At 37.0% G+C, this 22,839-nt stretch overlaps 1 protein-coding gene across 1 annotated transcript in view; it reads left to right on the top strand.

The window, feature by feature from the left end:
• LOC140169391 (uncharacterized) overlaps positions 1-22,839 on the top strand; it is a 319,476-nt gene that overhangs the window by 60,148 nt on the left and 236,489 nt on the right. The window contains 2 exon segments of the mRNA XM_072192648.1: positions 19,668-19,793; positions 20,146-20,262. Of these exon segments, the coding sequence (XP_072048749.1) occupies positions 19,668-19,793; positions 20,146-20,262 (243 nt within the window).

Here is a 22,839-nt window from a genome sequence, read left to right as displayed (position 1 = left end):
AATAATTAATGCAAAGTGAAAATGCCAAGGTCGTGAAATAATATTTCCAGTGGGATATCAGCGCCTACTGGCTGGGAAATAGTTTCCTCTCTAAACTGTTTTCGATAACTCTTTCTTGCCCTGTACAAAGAAATAAAAAAAAGCAGGCTTATAATAAGGAAACCAATAGATTTAATAACTTACTCATTTGATTTGAATATTCACCCATTGCACGGTTCCGCCATATGCGAGGAGAGCCTCGATCTGGCAGCATGCATGAATGGGAATTGAACCAGTCATATAACATGGCGTAAAGTTACGTAATACTTCCTTTCATGTCTATTGCCAGTTCGAGGCTCTCCTCGCATATGGTGGAACCGTGCAATAGGCGAATAGCCCTGTTCTCTTTTAATTTGATTTAATACAATTGCACTTCAATTTGGGATTATGAATAGATCTCTAAGCAAACAGAAACATCACAAAATAAAAAAAAAAATTATTTTCTGTTAACATCTGTTACTAAAATGCAATATTTAAAGACAAGCATAAAGTGAGAAATTATTAACCATAAAGTGTAAGTCTTTATAAAATTGATTGGGAAATATATACTGCTACTTGATGCAATTGTAATGTTTTGTTACATTTTGCTAAAAATTTTGCTAAAAATTTGCTAAAAATTACACAACTTGCTACAAATATGCACACCACTAACATTCTGCAACCCAGGCGGTGAGTGGCATGATCAACGCTCTGCAGGGTCTATTGTTCTATTGTTTCTGATTAGAGCGCTGACATATTGGAAAATGTTGCCAATCAATATTCATGAGTTTGTACATTCAACCTCCAGTTTTCGAAATTGGGTGACTTGTGTTTGTCAGGTGTGAAATACATCTGACTGGGCGTTTTAATTACGTAACGAATAAAGGCATTGACATCATCGAATGGCTGCCCAGTGCTGTTATGTGTTTAGTTATTATATAGGCCTAATAATTATTATTAAATGTATTCATCATTCCTATCTTTTCCCTTCTCTGTACGTATTCTTTCTAAGGCCTTCACTTTATATCACTCCCTCGCTCTCCTTGTCCCCTCTCACCCTCCCTCTCTCATTCCCATCATTTTCCTTATATTTCTATTTATCTATTTGTCTTTATTATATCTTTTCATTTCTCCTTCCTCCAGCCCTCTCTCAATCTCCATATCCCCTCCTCCCCTCTTCCTCCCTCCTCACCTCACAGTGTCGACGTGCTATACGATAAATATAAATTTAATACTCCGTTGGTGAGCGACAGGCGATTGGTATTTCACAGAACGCAAGAAAAGGAGTTCTATCTGATTGGCTAGCAATCGATCGCTTAGGTCGCTTAGTAGTCAACTACAAACTCAAAACTGAGCAATGTATTCAATTCGATTGAAATCGATATTCTATTATTGACGTAGATAAAGAGAGTGATAGTGTGTCAATAATGTACATTGTATTGCAGCTGGATTTTACATGCATTCCTTTATATAAATATTTTCTCAAAGAGTTGAATATGATTACAATTTTTACCCAGGATTTCAAATTTTTTACCGCTGAAATTGCAGTTAAACATATCCACAGCAAAATACCGGTCCTCACTAATTAGTGTATTTAATTTCCAGTTAGTGTATTTAAGATAAAACATGTGATTTATGATAAAATTTTCTTGCAATAGAAATATCATATGGGATACTGATATGGTAGGTCGCAACCGCCACAACGTGGAGCTGCTACGCTGTAGCTGACTTTTTTGCTCCGTGGAGCCAAATTTACCAATCATGATCATGTTAGAGTTTTTCATTACTCGGAGGTAAAACTGACCAATCAAGTACGACTTACTCATAATTTACGTGAAGCGAATTTATTCATTAAGAATTTGCCAGACGAAAGCGTCACGTGGTTGCAAGATATCCTCGGTCACGAAATTTGTGATTTAAAAAGTAGTTTATGAAAAGTACGAACCGACTTATTATTAAGATGGACATGCACTCATAAGAAACTCATACAGTATTGTACATAACTATATAGCTAGGCAGAGTAGTGGTAAACCATGCACACAGTTCTGCGATCTGCAGTGTATCGCCGGGAGCTAATTTGTATAACTTGCGCGGTGTGGCCTGCGGAATTCGACCTTCAGCAAACCAGTTCGGATTTACTTTATATACTAGTAGTAGGCCTATACATACTGTAGTTTACTGTCCGTTTTCCTATACACAATACTCAGTGCGCTCACCATTGACGAGTGACCTCTACAAATAGAGTATGTTAGAAGTATAGGCCATTGCCTAGTTGACGTCACTGTGTAAAAAATAACCGCCAATATTTAAAGTATTCTCTGAAATTCTAGAAAATATAGTTTTGTAACATGTCCTAAATTTTTAGCTAATTTAGGTGTTTGGAAATATTGGTACTTTTGTGTTTTAGGAAGGATATGTAAACGACAGATAACACCAAAAATATTATTTCTAAACCGTGTTAAGTCTGCAAACCATTATGCTTCTCATTTTCAAGAACGCTGGTTAACAATAAGCAGACTATTGTCTCATTTCGTAAACAAAAGCGTACACAGTATTGTTACCTTGCGTTCGCTTTATAATCGTTCACCCAACTGAAACTATAATACCAGCTCATTGCTCATTGCACAGGTAAAACAGACACAAGAAGTGCAGTGTGTATTTAACCAGAGAAGATCTGATGTAACATAGTTGAGCTGTTTTCATTGAGTGTTATCTTGGTTTAATAGCTTTTAATGGGTTTTAAGTCCTTCAAAGGTCGTGGTGAATTCTACTGTAGACATGACTGCATCATGATTATTTTAAAGTCAACAACATTCAACAATATGATCACCGTGATAGTATGACAGTATCAGTACCGTGGGTGTCAGTGATCCTGGCCTGACACAGTAGACAAACAAACAAACAAACAAACAAACAAACAAACACGCCACACACATGACACATGCATGCAAGGTAACATTGACTATACATTAATCAAACAATGGTATTGATCCTGTACAAATGGTCGTGGTTTATTTACATTCGATTCATTTAAAATCCCCATAGTAAACATTAATTTTGGGAAGAGTTTTCTCTCTCTGGAACGAGGATGCATCCACTGGCTCCACGTAATGAAAAGATCTAACATGATTGGTCAATTTAGCTCCGCGAAGCGAAAAGTAAGCTACGCGTAGCAGCTCCACGTTGTGGCGGTTATGGCAAGCCATATACTGATCATGCGAAAATCGTAAAAACAGTGTGACAGGCTCTCAAAATCTCAAATTGTATGCTTAGCCTGACTGCTTCGGCATATCTCGAACAAAATCACCATGCGTAGCTGTTGAAAAACGTGAGGATTCATCCTACTATCACGGCAATTTTTAACACGGAGATATAGGGATGATGACGGTGTGCACCTCCCAAGACTTAAAATTAAATGGAAATTTCTTAAAAACAACCTTTATAGGCCTATACTTATACTTACATGTATACGTATAGCGATTACCATTATAGTGTAATATAGATAGGAAATGGCAGCCTTCATACATTCTAATGTTTAATCGATCAGCAAGAGCATTCAATTTATTTAAATGAAGCGCCTACAGTCAGGTGGGTGGTAAAGATGATTGCATCGACAGCTAAAGCCTCCTTTATAGACCTCAGACCCACACAAGCACACATTGGGATACGTGGATACAATGGTACCACTTTACACATGACTGCCCTTACACATGACTGTATTGTGGTCACTTATTGATACTCGCCAGTTGTGTAGAGCGTTAATATGATGCGGATCAGTGACCAATTTAATGGCGGAACCCTTTATTCAAACAATGGTACCACTTTTATGAATAGCCTGTCGCAACTTCTAATCGGCATCAAACGAACAAAAGATTATATAATCTATTGCGACTCTATTTCTATTTAAAAGCTCTTTGGGCATGATGGTCAGAGAGAGCCATTTTCCATGCACTCGGTTAGGTTTGTGGGGTTCATTATCGAACGCGAATCCCGCCAGTTTTAGCTTGTATTCATATTATTCATTAACATAGGCCTACTTGTTTGTGATATTTTAAGCGTTTTAAAATTTCAAAATAATCCTATTCAATCACACGGTTGACAACGGAAATGTACTGAATTTAGAGAATGTGTGACGCTCACCACTTGCAGCAACCAGTATAAATTTCTGGATTTTACCCCAAAATGAGGGTTGGGATTATAAACAGGAAGGACTAGGGGACTATATATTCCTACTGAGTATTATTATTACAACAAGCAGTTTCTCCCTGCCTTGAACTTGAAGAATAACAAGTGGCCATGTATCTCTAGCTATCTCTATTGCTTGTGGTACACTTGTTTGATATAGATACGGAAATAGCTTGTAGGATAATGACTTGACACAAACTGTTAGGAAAAGGGGATTTTGTTGATTTGGCAACAGTCCTTTTGTAATATAGCATTTAGTAGTTATGACAAATGCTGGGGATTAACAAGAAACAGACTGAAGTTAGCATTGTGATTTTTAGCTTGTTTTGAAAATATAAATTATGTGTGGCTTCAAGTTCAATCATGATTTTATAAAGCATGTCAGTGTTTCTTCTCTATTTATACAAGCTGATCAAACTGTAGAGAGGTAAAGACCTGCTGGTGGAGGTAAGGGACTGCTAGGAGTAGAGGAAATCACCACCCACTTGTAGGCTTAAGGCTTGGAGTATCATACTATCATACAACATCATATAGACGGTGTCAAGAAATTTTGATTTAGTTTTAGGAAAAAAAGCTTGGCAAGTATATCATAGTTTGGGGTCATTACATGGGTTTATGAGTAAAATGAAGTTTGATTTCAAGGATATTTTTGATGCTTTTATAACAGAAACATATACCATAAACGTTCGCCTAATGGTGCACCTGGGGTCCTTTGCCTTGGGGTAAATTTCATGTACAAATAGAGAGCTCCCTCTCTAAAAATCCCAACAAGAATTAAGGGTATATACCCTTATTTACTTTTATGGGAGGGCACTTTTAGTTTGTGTCTATAGTTTGATCAGCTCGTAATCGGCGGGCCTTATAACATCGCTGATTGATATCAATATAATCTAATTTGGAGAATTGTCTTGTGACATTTCGCCAGAAGTATTAAAAATTATTAATTGAAGTCCTATACTTTGTGTACTTTCTTTAACACACAAAATAGTCAAGGCAGATCAACTATATCACTCTTAATGTGGGTCTACTTTTCAGCGTAGTGATAAAAGCCTAAGAATTCCCGCCGATTACGAGCTGATCAAAGTATAGCACCATTAGGCGAACGTTTACGGTAGTACATTTTGTAATTATACACTATTGGCACGGTGGACTTTGTAGGAATTGTATTTTAAATTTTTGATCAAAGCTGAACTGTTCATAGAAAGTTTTAGTGTATATGCATTCCACCATGGCTCTTGGACTGGCCTAATTTTGGCACCTATAACAATTTCAGTATTATTTTACAACATACAGGTGTAAATAATGCTTATCAGGTGCAAACACTATTTTTCCTTTCAATGATCAGCCTCTTGTATTTTCTGAATTTAGCCAAAAAATAGAAAAATAGGGTAAAATATGTGGGTTAAATTAGTGAGGTATAAATTGTGTGACTTTGTAACCTGTGATGATTCATTATGAACTATCTCACTTCAAATCTCGCAAGATGTGGCACTGATAATGCACTGTGAAATGCAAACGGGAAGTAATGGTACTCATGCGATGAATATCGTGCCTCAGGTCTCAGTGGTCCAGTGCCTATTGAATAAACATCAAGTTAAAAGTTGAAACATGTTTGACTTGGTTGGGTTAAAAGATGTGCAATGTAGTGACATATTGGTTTGTCTACAGGTGTCTTGGTTCAGCCATAGGGGGGTGAAAGTAGGGTAAAGTAAAGGTTACTTAAACAGCATTTTTTTTTTACATTTTTTCTTTTTTTCATTTTGGTTTAACAACTTGGGTGGTAAAAAAGTAAACTTTTTTAATAATGTGTTGAATATTCAGTTTTTGTTTTTTGTTACAACTTATGGATGATTCTGGTGAACTTTTTAAATATTTTTACAGAACTTATTTATAAAGTACAGAGTACAATGGGTTAGCTCAATATGAAAAGGTATGAGTATGGATTAAAATTACTCAGTTACAAATTTGGCCCAAGATCATCAAAAATTTCTCAAATATCCACCTCCCAGAATCCACCCAATTTTGAATGGTGGCCCATCCCCAAGAATCCACTTTTGTCAAAATTCCGTCCCAAAGGTTCACTTTTTCAAATATCCATCCCTCCCCAACATAATTTCTGGCTATGGCCCCGGTCAAGATTACATTATATTTGGTAAAGTGCATCAATTTGACCCTTGCTAATGATGGTCAAATAATCAAGTTTTGTCAGAGGCTCCTTGTAGTCTCTTCCTCCACAAAATCAGGCCATGAAAGGGAAGGGGAAAAGGAAATAACATCTTCCTATCATCAGATCAAGTCACATAAGATTTTCCTTACAGTTTACAGCCATTGAACTATTTGTTAGGGAATGACAATTTTCTTGCTTTCATAGTGCAATGGCCCAAATACCAGGTGCCTATATGTAGGACAGCCGGTATAGGACACGCGACACGTGATGTTCGACGCTGGCGATAATACAAGGCTGACAACCCCATTTAAAATAGATGGTTAGCAGTTATAAATTGAAAAACAACATACTAACAGTGGGGTACTTTGTCGTACCCCAACGGTTTTAGAGTAAGACAATTTTGCTTTGACACCACATAACAAATTTAGAAATGTTTGTGAAGATTTCATGATTATGTGTTAATCCAATGGCGACGTCAAAAATGGCTTTCTGAATATTCAGATTTCTTAAAGCACGCCAAGGGTCGATATGCTGCCAAGCCCCAAAGGGCAGCGCAAGTTGACCTCAGTGCTGAGTGTGACAGACAACAGGCCCGGGCTGATCCCCTGCTCTTTACGAAAAGGCCTGCATCTTTTACATTTGCATCCCATAGAACTCTCCCCTGTTAAGCTGATCAATTTGCTGCAAATTCCATCCAAATTGGACATACCATTCTTAAAATAGGACTATTTCAAGTTTATGAGCATCTTGCTTAATCATGTCACATAGAGCCAACTTTTTCTCTTGAAAAAATGTGAGTGTTCTTGATTAAACTTTGTAGTGCCCTATAATCCACTAGCTTAACCTCTAAAGTACTGAACTAATTGTCATAATGATCTGTATTAACCCATCTGATGAGTGCTACATATGAGTACACATTTCACTAGAATCTTAAACATCACAAATTCTAAATGCAAAGTTCTTCAACCCCAATATGCTTGTGTACTTGTAATATGACTTTTGAATGTGCAGGGTACAAAACCTCATTCTCTGCAACATGAGGTCAATTGTGGAGCTATGCACTTCGAATAGAGCTTATTGGACTATGCATTGGGAATGAGACTATTTTGGTTTGTAGCATTTCTTGACCTGTGATTAAGCCAGCCTAGATCTTGATGCAAACATCAGAAGCTGATACAAAAGCGATCTTTATATCTGATATTTTTGCAAGGAAATTATAGATATTCCATAAAGCTTTGGTGATGTGAACTTTGAAAGTTGATACCATATGATATCTTATTGAATAGGATGTGCTGTGACTTTTATACATTCACAAAGTCAAGCTTGTATACAGTCATACAGCTGTAACTAAAGTAACTTTCAGTATTAGGTATTTGAAAAGTTTCCAAAACTGGTTAAAATTCATTTTGCACCAATTTGAAAGCAGTCTGGATATTATGAGTCTACTTCCTCTTTTACTTGGCCACATTTTTGCATGAATTAAGAATATTAAAATTATTTTACACCTGGAATGAACTGTTGTTATATTCATCTTAAATGTGTATTTTGATGCCTCGTCTCTTTTGAAGTTATTTTGTATTTAGGCCCTATATACACCTTTTGCATAAAAATTGTTTCAAAATATTTATGAAAAAGTATGATCAAATGCAATACTGGCAAAATGTGTTCTCATATACTGATTTGCAACATTGTATTTGACTTTCATAACCATGATAACCATATACTAGTAGTAAATTTCCCCTAACGGTGCAATTCATGATTTTAGCATTCTCTTTTTAGGATATATGGTTCAATGGATATCAACATAAATATGCTTATTTCCAAAATTTCAGTTCATTTTAGACATTGAATTTTTAGGTTATGCACAATTGCATAATTAATTAGAGTGACCAATAGATCACTGCGTTGCTATTTCTTTTGTCAAACAGCAGAATCTATAAGAAGGGTTATGTACACAAACATTAGGGGTGGTGCAATAATTATGTGTACCGGGGGGGGGGGGGTGAATTATAGGGGGCAAAGATTTTTTGGCAGGCCAGAAGGGGGGGCAAGCATTTTTGGCAGGTCAAAGGGGGGTCAAGCAATCGTTTTTTTGCAGACCATTTTGAGAATTCACCCCCCACGGGTACACATAATTATTGCACCACCCCTTATGTAGCCATAGCTTCCTAATGGTATGAAATCTCAATTTTTTTAGTAAGTGGGGGGATGAGGCTATAGATTACAAAGTGCTCCTTTAAAATGACTTAATGTAGCATCTGGTGCACTATTAAATCCAATATGTTACTTGTTTGGGATCCATCACAGAGGTCTACTATAAATAAGAGGCGAACTACTGTACATGTTCACATAACCTCCTTCAACTCATTTGCATAATTTTGGACGCTAGGATTGTATTCTGATTTGTTAGACTTCTAATTAGCATACTTTTGGATACCTCCATATTTGGGTTTACCTAATTAATTATTAATGACCCATACGTTGTTTATGTTGTGACGTCATTAGTGCTTGTCATTTGTGCGATGTGAAACACGACAAACGTTTGCAATTTTCTTTCCAATAATGTTATATCGTGAAATACATGTACCATATAGCTGAAGTGTTAGTTTTTTATGTAAGGAAAATAATTCTGGCGATGACCCCATGTTGACATTTAAGACAATGGCTAAATATGCTGTATTAATTCTGGAAGGGTTCGGCGATTTGTCCACCATTTTCATTTTGCATGTGACTTGCTTTTATTTTTTCAGGGCGTGTCTAACATACATTTTTTGATTGGGATAGTTACGTTGCATCAGTATGCAAAATCTATGCATATGACCGTATCTGCCTGTATTAAAAAATCTTTGGGATCCACATAACAATACAAAGCATTGAACATTTCAAAAAGCTCTTTATGAAAAGGACATCTCTCATCCCCTAAAGTAGGTGTGACTGTCCAGTATAATAGATCATCTATGCGTTTGGTCCATTTAACTTCTGCTTCTGTTGATGGATATCATTTCATTCACTAAGTTTTATCCATCCCTTTGGCAGTGAGACAGGCTACTGAGACCTACTTCTGTTTTAAAACTAGGTTTTCTTGTCTAAAAAGGTCAATGAAAAATACATTTGAAAGATTCCTGTCTGATTGGCTTGTTCCATGCATTTAATGTTTCAGGCATAAAAACTAAAAAGGTTAATAAATTTGAATCTGTCATCCTTTGACTGTCTGATTGGCTTGTTTCAGGCATATAATGTTTCAAGCACAGAAAACTAAATGTTAATAAATTTGAATCGACCACCCTAGACAGTGACTTTTCTTTTCCTGTTTTATAAAGGTATACTGTATTTACTCTATTATATGCCCCTGGGCATTGCATTTTAGAAAAGGGGGTTTGCAAAATTCGACTTCCGGAACTCAGAAATTAAGACTTTTGTAATACAACATGTGTGCCTATACAGGACCACAGGGACTGACCTAGTGCTTGGCATGGGAGGGGTCTTGAGTTTGAATCCTACCCAGAGCAAACAACTTCTTTATTTGTTTTCTGTCCTTATTTCTTCCTTCCTTTCGCTTCCAGTCACCAAAAAGCCCTTCGGTCAGTAGGGTTAATAGTGGACCTTTTGGTGGATTTGGGGTTGGTGCATTGATCTGCTTTGTATTTTAATTCCCATCATAAGCTGGTACCTTAACTGGATGCAGAGGAACAAATCAAGGTAAAGCACCTTCCCTGGGAGATCTTGTACAAGAACACAACACACTCATGACCACACTGGGGCTTGAACCCACAACCTTATGATTTATGAGTCATACTCTACTGTTAGACCATACATGTACCTGTATACTGTGACCTGGGACTGTATGACAGTCAACCTTTACATGACAAGAGGACAGAAAGTGATAAATTAGTAAACTTTACCATTTTCATCAAGGAAGGAAGCTACATAAATGTACACTAAACGTAATGATTGTGCAGATTGAAGTCTTGACTATTTCAAATAGTATAGCCATAGTACAAGATGCTTTACTATGTGTTGTGCAATCTTATTTTCTTTTCTTGAGAGGAACTATGGAGGATTAGATAGTCTTGCAGGCATGATTTTGTATCCTATTTTTAACCCTAATCCTCCAAGTGGTTTTGCTATGGGAAAGGAAAGAAGGAATGAAAAAGGAAAGAAGATGAACTAAGATGTTGCTTGGTACCCCTGGACCCCTCATGTGCTAAGCAGTGCATTGTCAACTGGTAGCCCTGGGTGTTTTGCTGGCCCAGCCAATGAAACCATGTTTATATATGGCTTTGGATGATATTGTCATTCCATCACGTGGGATGCATGCATGCGCATTTCACCCGAGAGTCTTGTTGACATTGTAGTTCATTGATATATAAATGAGGCAATACATGGATTGGGTAAACATGTTCAACAAATTATAACGGACACATAGGCTTTGTTATCTCTGTATATCATTGGATGACTACTCATAAATATTCATGTTTAGTTAGCGGCATCTCATTATTTTCTATACTTGGCATTCTTAACCCCCTGCAAAGATCTCTGGATTCAGATTATTTCCAAGTAGTAAAACATTAAACATATAGATTCATCATATACCATATTGTAAGCTGTCTTTGACCCACGTCCATCGCTAGATAATCTGTCACTGACAACTTGTGCCCAGCACACAGTATGTGGCTTTTGGTGGATACAGGCTTGGATCAAGACTATAATAGCAATTTAACTTACAGGAAAGGAAATATGAATTAAAATGAAGAAGAACAAAACTTTTAAAGCTCTTGTTCACCATTGCAGTGGTTCAAAGAATTGCAAAATTGCAAACTTACGCTTGAGATTGGAAACAAGATTCTTGGCACCAGGCACCGACTGCATGAATTGTGTGACACAACAACTTTATCTAATTATGTGTAATTGAACATGAAGAAACCGTAGATCCAAGGGAATTAAAAAAGAAATGAATACTGAAACATATTTGATCAAGTTAGACAGGAATATAAACACGAAGGGAGGTTTGAATCTTAATCATCCAGAGAGAGCCAATGTAAACATATTTTTCTTTGCTATTAATTTGCTGTGTCCTGGATTAAACTGTCTGCTTCAAATTCAATATTAGAATAAAACAGGAGTATTCCTACCGAATAAGAAAGAAAGAACAGTTTAAAAATCCAAAGTGTAACTATTACACAAGGCAACAAATAAACAATATCTGACCAGCACACAACCCCCCAAAAAACAAGTTAATGTGCAGGTGCGGGATTCGAACCCACAACCTTCCGATCACTAGAGATGCCCTCACCATTGGGCCACCAGCCAGTGGCGTGTACAGCACATTGAAAGTGGCCCCCACCTTTGCGCACGCCACTGCCACCAGCTTCCACTGATAAACAAACAGTGGATAAAACTGAGTACTAAGCAGGTACACAAGCACAGGAGATCATTACTGATGCTTTTAAGCATCAGTAATGATCTCCTCATTTCCCCAGCTTAAACAATTAAAGTAGGTAATGGGACTACACATCCTGCACATGGAACATATAAACACAATGGGGAACGATTGCTTACTCGCTACAAGAGGAAACTGAATATAATTAACAAGAAAGAAAGAAAGAAAGAAAGAAAGAACAGTTTATCAACCCAAAGTGTTCCAATTACACAAGACAAGAAATAAATATTATCCGACCAGCACACAACCCCTCAAGCAAGGGAATGTGTCGCCGCAGGATTCGAACCTATGACCTTCCAATCACTAGACAGATGCCCTCACCATTAAACCACCAGCTTCCACTGATAAACGGTGGTTGAAACTGGGTACTTACTACTTAGGTAGGGAGTCGAAGTATACAATCCACACAAACAAATATTACACAAGTACAGGAGATCATTACTGATGCTTTTAAGCATCAGTAATGATCTCCTTATTTCCCCAGCTTAAACAATTAAAGTAGGTAATGGGACTACACATCCTGCACATGAACATATGCAATGGAAAACGATTACTTGCTACAAGGGGAAACTGAATATAATTCATAAAAAAGAATGGAGATTTACCAACCCAAAGTGTTACAATTAAACAAGACATCAAATACTTTTACTATTGCACAAATGAGGCTGTCAAATTTGGTAACCAGAAGTTAACATACAGTCCACACTACCCCTGTGGAAGATTTTGGAAATATCTACCATAGGGGGAATATGTTTTTATTGGTCAGGGTTAATCATTTTGGCACCCATACTCCCCCTGTATCTACTTCTTCTACAAATGGAGTGAGTATTTCATATGGAAGTTACCCAATTTGTCTATTCTAATCAAAACTCATACTCCCTCTGTGGAAGACTTCAGCTAAATCTTCCACAGAGGTAGTGTGAATATTAAATGGAATAGCCCAATTTGTGATCAAACCGGCCTATATAATAATTTAGACAAAATATTTTGAACAGAAAAATTCTTTTCCATTTGATAATCATCTCATAACAGGATATCAGTGCAAATCTAATCAGTTACAAGTAGGATATGGGGTTCTTTGTATTACTGGCACTGTGCCTGCACCAGCCTGGTTATATGTGTGCCTTTCATAGAACCTGCTCCTCTCTTTTCCACCCACAAATTAGTTCCAAGATAACTTGATTTACTGGGAATGTGCATTTGCTTTATGACTTTATTAGTTGTGGTTTAATAAAACTGAACATCCATCATGCACGTGCAGAAATGCAACTTTTAGTAATGTATTACAGCATAGCAAAAGGCTTAGCAGCAACAAGTATCTTTCAGGGAAATCACTAGTTTCTCACAAAGTGCCATTCCCAATGGGTAGCTTTGGGAGCTCTAGCCCCTCACGTTTTATGACAAATCGGCCTATTTTGAGCTTATTTAGCTCTCAGCCCCTGGGATTCATCCCCCTTCCAGAATTGAAAGTTTTCCTGGGCGTGCCCATGTTGTATAAGATAACTTGGTCAGCAGGAATGTGCAACGGTTGAGATTCTCCTAAAAGAATGTCTTTATAATTTCTAGGTGATTTCAAATTTGGACCCCCTCATATTTTGACTATGTGACACCAATACAGGCTGAGTCAAAAAGAAGTAAACTCATGTTTGAGGGGCTGCAACTCAAGATCTGCAAGGAATCTGCTAAAAATAAAAATACCACTGGAAAGAGCAATTCCTACACGTCTAAATTAAAAAAAAGAATTGTTGCAATTGCTCACAGCAAACTAAAGTTATATCCATTTGAATACAACCACCCATTTTTGTAGCTGCACACGGCTGATTGAATTTCATCCATTTCAATTTAAACCGAATCAGCAAAGTGCTAACAGGATTTATTGTTGAAAAGACAACTTTTGCTTTTAATTAATATTCAACAAAGTCCATGACGGTACAATAGTTTGTATAGGGATACCAATTCAAGTCTTTACTGAACGATCCGGCAGAAGCTTGATTGGGGAATGTTGGGTAAAGGATTGAGCTGATCTTTGGTCTTGCTGTAACGCATGTCTAACTAGCAATGTTCACTTGTGATCTAGCAGTTCGTGGTCTGCCTGAAGCTTCCGGCTGTCTGTTCCTTAGTGTCCCATGCACATTGAGCTTGTTCACATTCTTGATATACTGCTACCTTACATGAAACCCGGTCAGCGGTAGGAAAGTGGAGACGAAAAAGACGCGGAACTTCAGTGGGACTCTTAGTTTCATGATACTTCGTCGACAGAAAAGTGCGCTCCCGTGCGGTAACTTTTGGTGCCATGTTGTCATTTGGCCCGTTTTATTATAATGTAGTGCAATGAGGTAAAATTCATATTGAAAAGAGCCCTTTAACATGTAGGACTTATTGATCGAAACCACACCTGCCACAGCACTTTATTTGCATTTGAATATCACGCCTTACCAATCAATATAATAGGTAGGCCCCTACTTGGGAAGTAAACCCGTGTGCAGCTACAAAAATGGGTGGTTGTATTCAACTGAGTATAACCAGAGTTTGCTGTAAGCTATTGCAACAATTTTTTGTTTTATTTAGACGTGTAGAATTTGTTCTTTCCAATGGTATTTTCATGTTTAGCAGATTCTTTACAGATCTCGAGTTACAGCCCCTCAAACATGGGTTTACTTCTTTTTGACTCGGCCTGTAGTACCCCAGCCTAGTTATTCCTTTCAAGTGAATGAACTTGCATAACACTTGTATTCCCAAGGGAAACCTTTATAGAACCATGAACTAAAGATATTTTGTCAACCAAAAGAAGTAACCATCATAGAACCTGTCTGCAAGTCTTGATTTCCAGATTTCCTTTTATAAACAGTTTGCCTTTTGGAGATATGATGGGAAACCATAGAAAGGGTGTGAAATATAGTAGCTTATAGTAGCTGCTCTATGGAGGTTGTATTTTGGGGACCTGTACAACACAAAGTTCAAAGTGAAGGTTTGTCGTTGAACAAGTAATAGATCTAGCTGTGTAGTAAAGTATTAGGAGTTTTAGAAGTAGACTGCCCCTTACCTTCTTATTGTACTGTACAGGGTTGTCACAACGCCGAACGTAAAAAAAAAATTTAATTTTTTTTTTTTTTTGCATTTCCGGAAGTGGTTTTATATTTCATCATAAAAAGAGCAAGAGTGGGGTGGTACCCTCAAAGCCTATTCCCCAATCCCTAGCGTTCACTAAAAAGATAGTGCGAGGCGCGAGAGCTTCGCTCGCTACGCTTCGCCTTCAATATTTTAACCAGTACTTTTTTGGTCCTGGTGACAACCCTGGTACTGTACAATAAGAAATTGTACCTTCAATGTTCATTGTGGTCCAGAGGCAAGGACCCTGCATCCAACTGGTTGATTGGATATCCAAACATTGAAGACATGTGAAAGACCTGCACTGACCTACAGAGATATCTGTAAAGTTGACATTGGACTGGAGGTAACAGACTTCAGGACTGCAATGCAGGACACAAGAGACATTCTTTGAAATCTGAACTGAAAAATATGCTTTATCATCATCCATTCTACTTACCCATTACCCAAAGGCAGCTATTCAGTAAAACAGCTTTATTCTTCATTTCTAGATACAAGTTCAAGTTATTTTTAGGATAATTCTGATAGGTACAGTGGATACTTTCAGGAATGGCGCCTGCTGGATTCAACCAAGTTTTCTTTCAGAGCTCTTCCTTAGTAATGTTGGTTTAGGTTGCCCTTTGATTTTATTCCAGTAATGGAGTAAGGAATAGTGATGAAAATAATTGAAGTACCCCTCAGAGTCAATGTATATCCTTTTTGTTTGTTTGTTTGTTTGTTTGTTTGTCACAGCTAATCAATGCATTAACTTCAGTCAGGCCCGTACGCAGGGGGGGGGGGGGTGCGGGTGCGACCGCACCTCCCCAAATTTGCAAAAGTATACAAATAGTCACAAAATTGAAGAATTTGCGAGCGTAGCGAAAAAAAAAATCGGGGGCAAAAGTCCACTTTTCACAAAATTGCCCCCCCCCTTTGGAAAAAAGTCCACTTTTTCAAAATCAGCACCCCCCAAAAAAAATCCTGCGTACGGGCCTGACTTCAGTTATGCATCTAGGTAATGCTGACAGGTTGGCGTCAAGATTGTTATTAACCTCCTGCTTGAAACTCTGCAAATCCTGGTGTAAAAACCCAAAATTCCAAAAATGTCCATTTTTTGCAGTAATTTCCGGCCAAAATTGGTTGATTCTCCCCCCTGAAATTCACTATGCCCCTAATGCCCCCCAATCCTGGCACCACCACTGTGTACTGACAGAGCATTCCAAATGCCTGCTTTCATGAAGTCCAAATTCCCACACTTTTCTTTATTTTCAGTCCGTTTTGGAAGCTTTTTGCCCAGATTCACACACTTTTCAGGCTTTTTCCTTCAGGTCAGCTTGCATCCCTGGTATGGGAGAAATGATGAAGTTACACTCTAGTTTTTTTGGTTTTTTTATCTTTCCACAAGACACAAAGTGCCCTGTGCTTTTATTTTCATTATATATTTTCAAAATCACAAGAATCAATCAAAATCACACAAGAAAAATCATAAATGCAGCATCAATATAAAAATGTTACATCATATAAAAATCCACTTTACCAAATACATGTAATTTAGTGATGGCCAATTGATTTTTTTACAATTACTTGGATGTTCATTCTGAAGTAACAATAAATATAGGTGTTATATCTTCATTATTCATTGTTAGCAGTATTACTAGCAACTTCTGTGTACATTCAGGGTATGATTCAGGGTTAAATAAAAACAATGAAGCTAAAATTAAAAACATACATATAATTTAAGAAAGCTTGATTGGAAATATCCACATTTTGAGCCAGTTCATACTTCCAATTGTCAAGTTAGCAAAGAGATTATTGAAATGGGTGAACTGAAGGGCAGGAAAAGGAACCAGAAAACAAGTTTTTGTGTGGTTTAGAGGAAGGAATGTCAGCCATGTGTGATACCTCATAACAGGATGTCAGTCATAAGTCTCATAGGTTTACTGTGTTACTCTTATAATCAACACAATCTGTAACTGCTCTGAAAGTGAGAGTTTGTTGGATTCTAATTCAAGTTTTGTCCTTTTTAAAAGATTTATATCGCTCACCTGTCAGCATGTCATGATTTGTCTGGTTACTTTGATTACATACAGTTTTTTTGATCTGTTCATCTATTAGCATCATAGAGCAGGTGGCACATGGGCATCTGTGTGTATGTCTACACCAGTAAAAATATTCCCTCAATAAGTTGTTGACAAAATGGACAGCAGGCCCGTAGCCAGGGGGGGTTCGATGGGTTCGATCAAACCCCCTAAAATTTTTACACAAAAAAGGAGAACATGGGAAATGTGGTTGAAATGGCCATTTTAGCATGAAAATTGTTATTTTTTGCGCGCTTCTCGCAAATTTTCCCATTAATTGTAAGATCAGATTAGGGGGATGATTTGAAAAATCCCCCGACGCCCAGTTTATGTAGGCTTGTGTGGAAAATATAAATGATGACTTAATTTAATGCTATAAATATAAATATAGCAGAGTAATTATTTGGCTCTTTGTGCAAAAAAACGATAACCGAGAAAGTTTAGTTCAGAGATGAGTGATATAACATAGGAAAATAAGAAAATAATTGATATTATTGGTGATGAAATAACGCACCTGATTTGCAAATTTTTCTTGTTTTAACCGCGCTAATTTGCTATAATATATCCATTATTCCTGATAATAATGTAAAAATGATACCAAATGCCTTCAATTGGGACTACATTTTTCAAAATACTTCAAATTCTAAGCTCAGACTCCCATGCGCCTGATTTGCAACTTTTTCTTGTTTTAACCGTGCTAATTTTCCTCTTTGCTATAATATATTACTTGTGCACCAACTTTAATTGGGACTACATTTTTCAAAATTCTGAGGGGGCACATCCCCCTAAGCTCAGACACCCCTATGCCTGATTTACAACTTTTTCTTTTTTTTAACCGTGCTAATTTGCCTCTTTGGAATAAAAAATTGAAACCATATATTTCTGATAATAATGTAAAAATGGTGCACCAAATGCCTTCAATTAGGACTTCATTTTTCAAAATTCTCCCATTTCTCAGACACCCCCCTGTGCCGCGCTTGCGCGGCGTGATGCCCGCTACGCGGCCATTACTCAGTTAATAATAGTTAACAGAAATCTGCAAAAACGAACCCCCTAACTCGGAGGGCTGGCTACGGGCCTGGACAGGGTTCCTTCCTCAAAAATGAACCAATAAAATGAGTTCCTTCTTTCAAACAGACTATATAAATTAATAAGGAGAATCTGCAGTCTCTATACTGCCATGAATATTAGAAATGCTTTCCTAGATTTTCATATCTAGCTTTTGAAAATGAATAAGAAAACAGTTTTTACTGAAGAATTTCTTCATGTTGTCCAAAATCATGTATTTTCTCTGAAACTGAACACCTAAGACCATCAATTTAGTAGTATGAGACCCAAAGGTTTCCATAACTTCAGAGTTAACACCAACCTTAAATGGCACACTAAGAAAGTCGATAAAACTTTTAAAGTTGACCGAATATGCCATAGAAAAATAGGTTATTATTATGGGATTGTGTGTAATTTTACTTGAAAAATGTTAAGTAGAGATATAATGGTAGGAACCTGCTTGGCTAGTGGTTGTCCTGTATGGGATGTTGCTGTTGTTTCAGGGTCTATTAAAACAGTATTCATAACAAACTATTTGCTCTACAGACAAAAATATGATCTAATATGTTATTGAAAGGAATTACGAGAATTTAATTTTATGTAAGCAATCTAAATTTGAAAGAATAATAATTACTTCCTAAAATAGGACCTTATTTTGAGGACATTGTAAAATATAACCTGTTCCCAAGAAACAAGGGATGAAAAAAGTTTTTGCTTTTTCAATATATTCTTGATTTAAAATTTGTCAAGTTGAGATGATGTACAATTTGCATATGAATTAAGTTTTCAATTAAAACCATTGTTTAAAGTGCCATTCGGTGATATTCTTGACTAGGATTATACTATTTAATTTTTAATAATTTTGAACCATATTTGTGAGATAGAAGTGTTATGCGCTTTGATGGTAATCTGATATCAGACAAACATCATCCATGATTTGATCATCATTCAACAGTAACGCCAAACATATCCTGTGAAACGCAGAGTTTAGTGGATGAGGGAAACAGGTAGTGCATGCATTCACATTCTGATCAACCAAAATAAGGACAAATGGTTTTGAATTAAAATCAAGATATATTATTAGCGATTCTGAACTCCAAATAACCCTTTGGAAAGGAACTATTTTGTATTGCTGGGCTCATATAGTTTACCTCCAGCATTTATCAGCAAATTAAGGCCCAAATGAAAAGACAATTGGTGTCATTAAGCTTGATCGTTACGAAGGTTTGGGCATGAAGCATTAAAACATTGATTACCATCACAACCAAAACAGAGAAGGCAAACAAGTAAAGATGGGGCAGATGCATGATAAATAATCAAGAATTATACTATTTTACCTTACTGAGCATCACACAAATACATTTATGGCGGGGTATGAGTCTACATTCAACTCCTCATGTTTTTCATTGTTCTGAATTACTGTCATTTTGCAGTTTTGGAGTTTGATCACTCAAGAATTGGTAATTCAAATGATCTATCATACAAAAAGAAATCGCAATTTAAAGGTTCCCAAGTTGTCCTGTAATTATGCTGTTGCTGGCATGTAGATGTATGTAAAGTACACTTCAACTGGATGCTCATTTTTCCACATCTTATCTTAAATAACTAAAGTTTATTTGTATTTATATTTTCTCTCTATCTACAGATGTTGATGAATGTCGTCAAGGTGGTCGTCAAGTTTGTCACCAACAATGCCACAACACACACGGTAGTTATCGATGCTCCTGTAGGCCTGGTTATGAGTTATCTGAGGATGCAAGCACATGCACAGGTTTGTTGTACCAGCTAAATTGTTAATGTCATAAAAGTACAATTGGTGTTACAATGTACATGGGAGATGATGATGGTGGTGACAGTCGTGGTGTCAGTGGCAACATCATCGGGAACATTATCAGTGACAGAAGTGATGATGGTAGTGATGATGTGGAGGTGGGGGCAGCAGTGGCGACTTGGGGGAGCAGTAGCAGTGATAATGATGATGATGATGATGATGATTGTATCAGCTGCAACAATGACGATGATGATAAAAGAAGATGAGAAGAAGGAAGAGAAGGAAAGAGCAATAAATATGCTGATGGTAAACCCATAATACTTATTAGTTGTTATTTTTGTCTTCTAACTAGATATTAATGAGTGCGATATAGAGCCCAATGGGTGTACCGGTACATGTGTGAACACTATTGGATCATACAAATGTAGCTGTGCTGCTGGTTATGTGTCAAGAAATGGAAGATGTGTTGGTAAGTATTGGAATAGGTGGAATAGAGAGCCCAGTGTGTGTAAAGTTCATATAAAAACATTTCAAAAGATATTGATGAGTGCATTATTAAGCCCAATGCCTCAATGATTCTGAAGCACTTATAAACTACTGCACAGTGTACGACGTAAAGGTCTGTTCATGCTTCACTGCCTCTGCGTTGCGTTACTTAAACCTATATATCAACCATTTTCTGCCTCAACTCAACACAGCGCACTGCAACTTTATTGCGATTTGGGAAGAGACTGCAATGCAGGTAACTCAATGAACAGGCTTTAAGACGGGCAGACGATGCTAGATTGAGTATTGTGTAACATAATTGCATAATCGTAATCTGTAACTTAAGATCTGGAACTAAGTGTGATCAAGCTTAGCAACTGTTAATCAAACAAAATTGCAAGTAAGTCAGTTTCACTATTGGAGCAGTATGCAAGCATTGCTGTCTTCTTTTTTTTGGCTAAAAACTCTTCACTGCTGTATAAAAATTGATTTAATTAATAGCATAGCCAGGAGTTTGTGTTATATTAGCATTGGTTGAATTAGTCAAAATATTTAGTTCAATAATATGCGGATAATAGCATAACATAAACCAAACAACAAATGACAAGAATTACATCAATATGAAAAAAGGCCTAATTGTCCGATAGGTGTCAAGAAATAAATTAATAGTTTAGTTTGTCAATAGATTCCAGAAGTTATTAATTTAAAGCTTAATGCAGTCAAGTAATACAATACTGAAAAGTGTGAGTAACATCATATTATATAAGGTATATTGCTAACAGTCATCAATAGGCAAAAGTAATGCATGCTGGGATAGAAAATGGCTCAAAGCTGTTGTCGCAGGTGGCGAATTTGATAACTTTTGAGCCCTTTTCTATCCCACCATGACTATTGCCTAATCATGACATAATCAGGTCACAGCTGCCTCATTCTGTGATTCTCACAATTTCAGCACAACCCCCAGTGTACATCATTAACCAAAGATAACAAGAATAAAAAATATTTTCCATTCTATCCTTAAAATAATGAAGAGTATATTTGGAACACCCTTTATTACAACATGGGTACAGTTTCACAAAGATAAGCGTAATTACAGGTTCCCAAGTCCATTTTCGTTATGTGTCAGATTTGGAAGCATGTTGCATGGAGGTTACAAACATTATGCAATTGGAAATAAGATCATTGTGGGCGATAACGACTGTTAAAACCTCCTAGTCATTGTGATTTCTCTACGCTCACTCTATCAAGCATCACATGCAGATATTGGCAGACCGTCTCTGTTGAAATCTGTATCCTTCCCTTGTGTACAATAAAGGTAACCTTATTCCCTTTATGTTTTTATGGGGGATTGCTGTAGTTGAGGTAGCCCATGAGCTGAATGTTAGATTCAGATCAAGACGGCTTCCTTGTGAGTCACCTGTGTACAGTGAACAGCTGACTCTTGGGTATGAATGAAACATGAGGTTTCAATCTAATCTTTGAATAGTTTGCCTGTAATCTATTCAATGTTGATTGCCTTGTGGCTTCAGTTTGAAAATGATTTGTTTATAATTATCAGTACTGACATGTGACTCAAATTTAAAAGGATATGCTCAGTGAATTTGTTGATTAGATACACAACTTTGTTCACCCCAAATGTGTATTTGTATGGGGGGGGAATAAAAATGTGATTTGTCTAAGATTTTGCCTCAAATAGTGAAATTTTCAGTTAACTTTTGTTCTGACGTGGGTGAGGGGAAAATGCAATTTGGTATGTGCTGATTAATGCCAGGTATCCTAGACAGGTAGTCTGGTCTACTAGCAAACTGTACATGACTGTTTTTTTACAATAATATACTCTTATACATATAAACATACCTAGTAATGCAATAAAACTCTTAAGTTGTAGTCTGGTTTGTCCCAAATCATGAAATAGTTCAGAGAATTATCTTGTCATGGTGCACCTGTATGTGAAAGGAAACTTGGAACATCCATTCAATAAAATCAGACTACATCCCCGCATAACATGTTCTGACACACCAGGCTTTAGACACACCAGGATTTTCAACATGGGGAACTAACAAAACCAAACCTGGGGGTACCTGAGGGTGAGTTCTCCCTGGGAGTCTGAAAATTTGGCAAGAAATGGGTCAAAACTGCAATTTTTCCAGTATCTGATCAATATTTTACTTCACCTGAAAATATTTGGGTGGCTGTCAATTAGGTAGCACCCCCGGTTCCGAGGTCTATACACTCTGCTTTGGTTTCTTTGCCGAACTTGCAGTTCTTTTGTTTAACTTTTCGATGATATTATGCGTGTTAAAGGACTGATCAAAGGGTAGAAGTTAATGTAGATGTATTGCAGAGATCCCATGTCAGAGGGTGCAATTTTAGGGAATTCCACAATGACTGAATCTTGTTTAAGAGGTATGAGGAGGAAGGCGAGGTAGTTAAACATTAAACATGTCAAATATCTTCTCTGGTGCTCGTATGCTCGGCTTATATCCATGAAAGAAAAAGCTGCAGATTATAAAACTGATTTTTGTTGGAGTTCTGTAGAATTTGCAAATCTTGTCTTTCA

Source organism: Amphiura filiformis, chromosome 14, assembly GCF_039555335.1.
Source record: "Amphiura filiformis chromosome 14, Afil_fr2py, whole genome shotgun sequence".
NCBI lineage: Eukaryota > Metazoa > Echinodermata > Ophiuroidea > Amphilepidida > Amphiuridae > Amphiura > Amphiura filiformis.
Note: the sequence above shows the minus strand (reverse complement) of the source record. Positions and strands in the feature narration are given on the sequence as shown.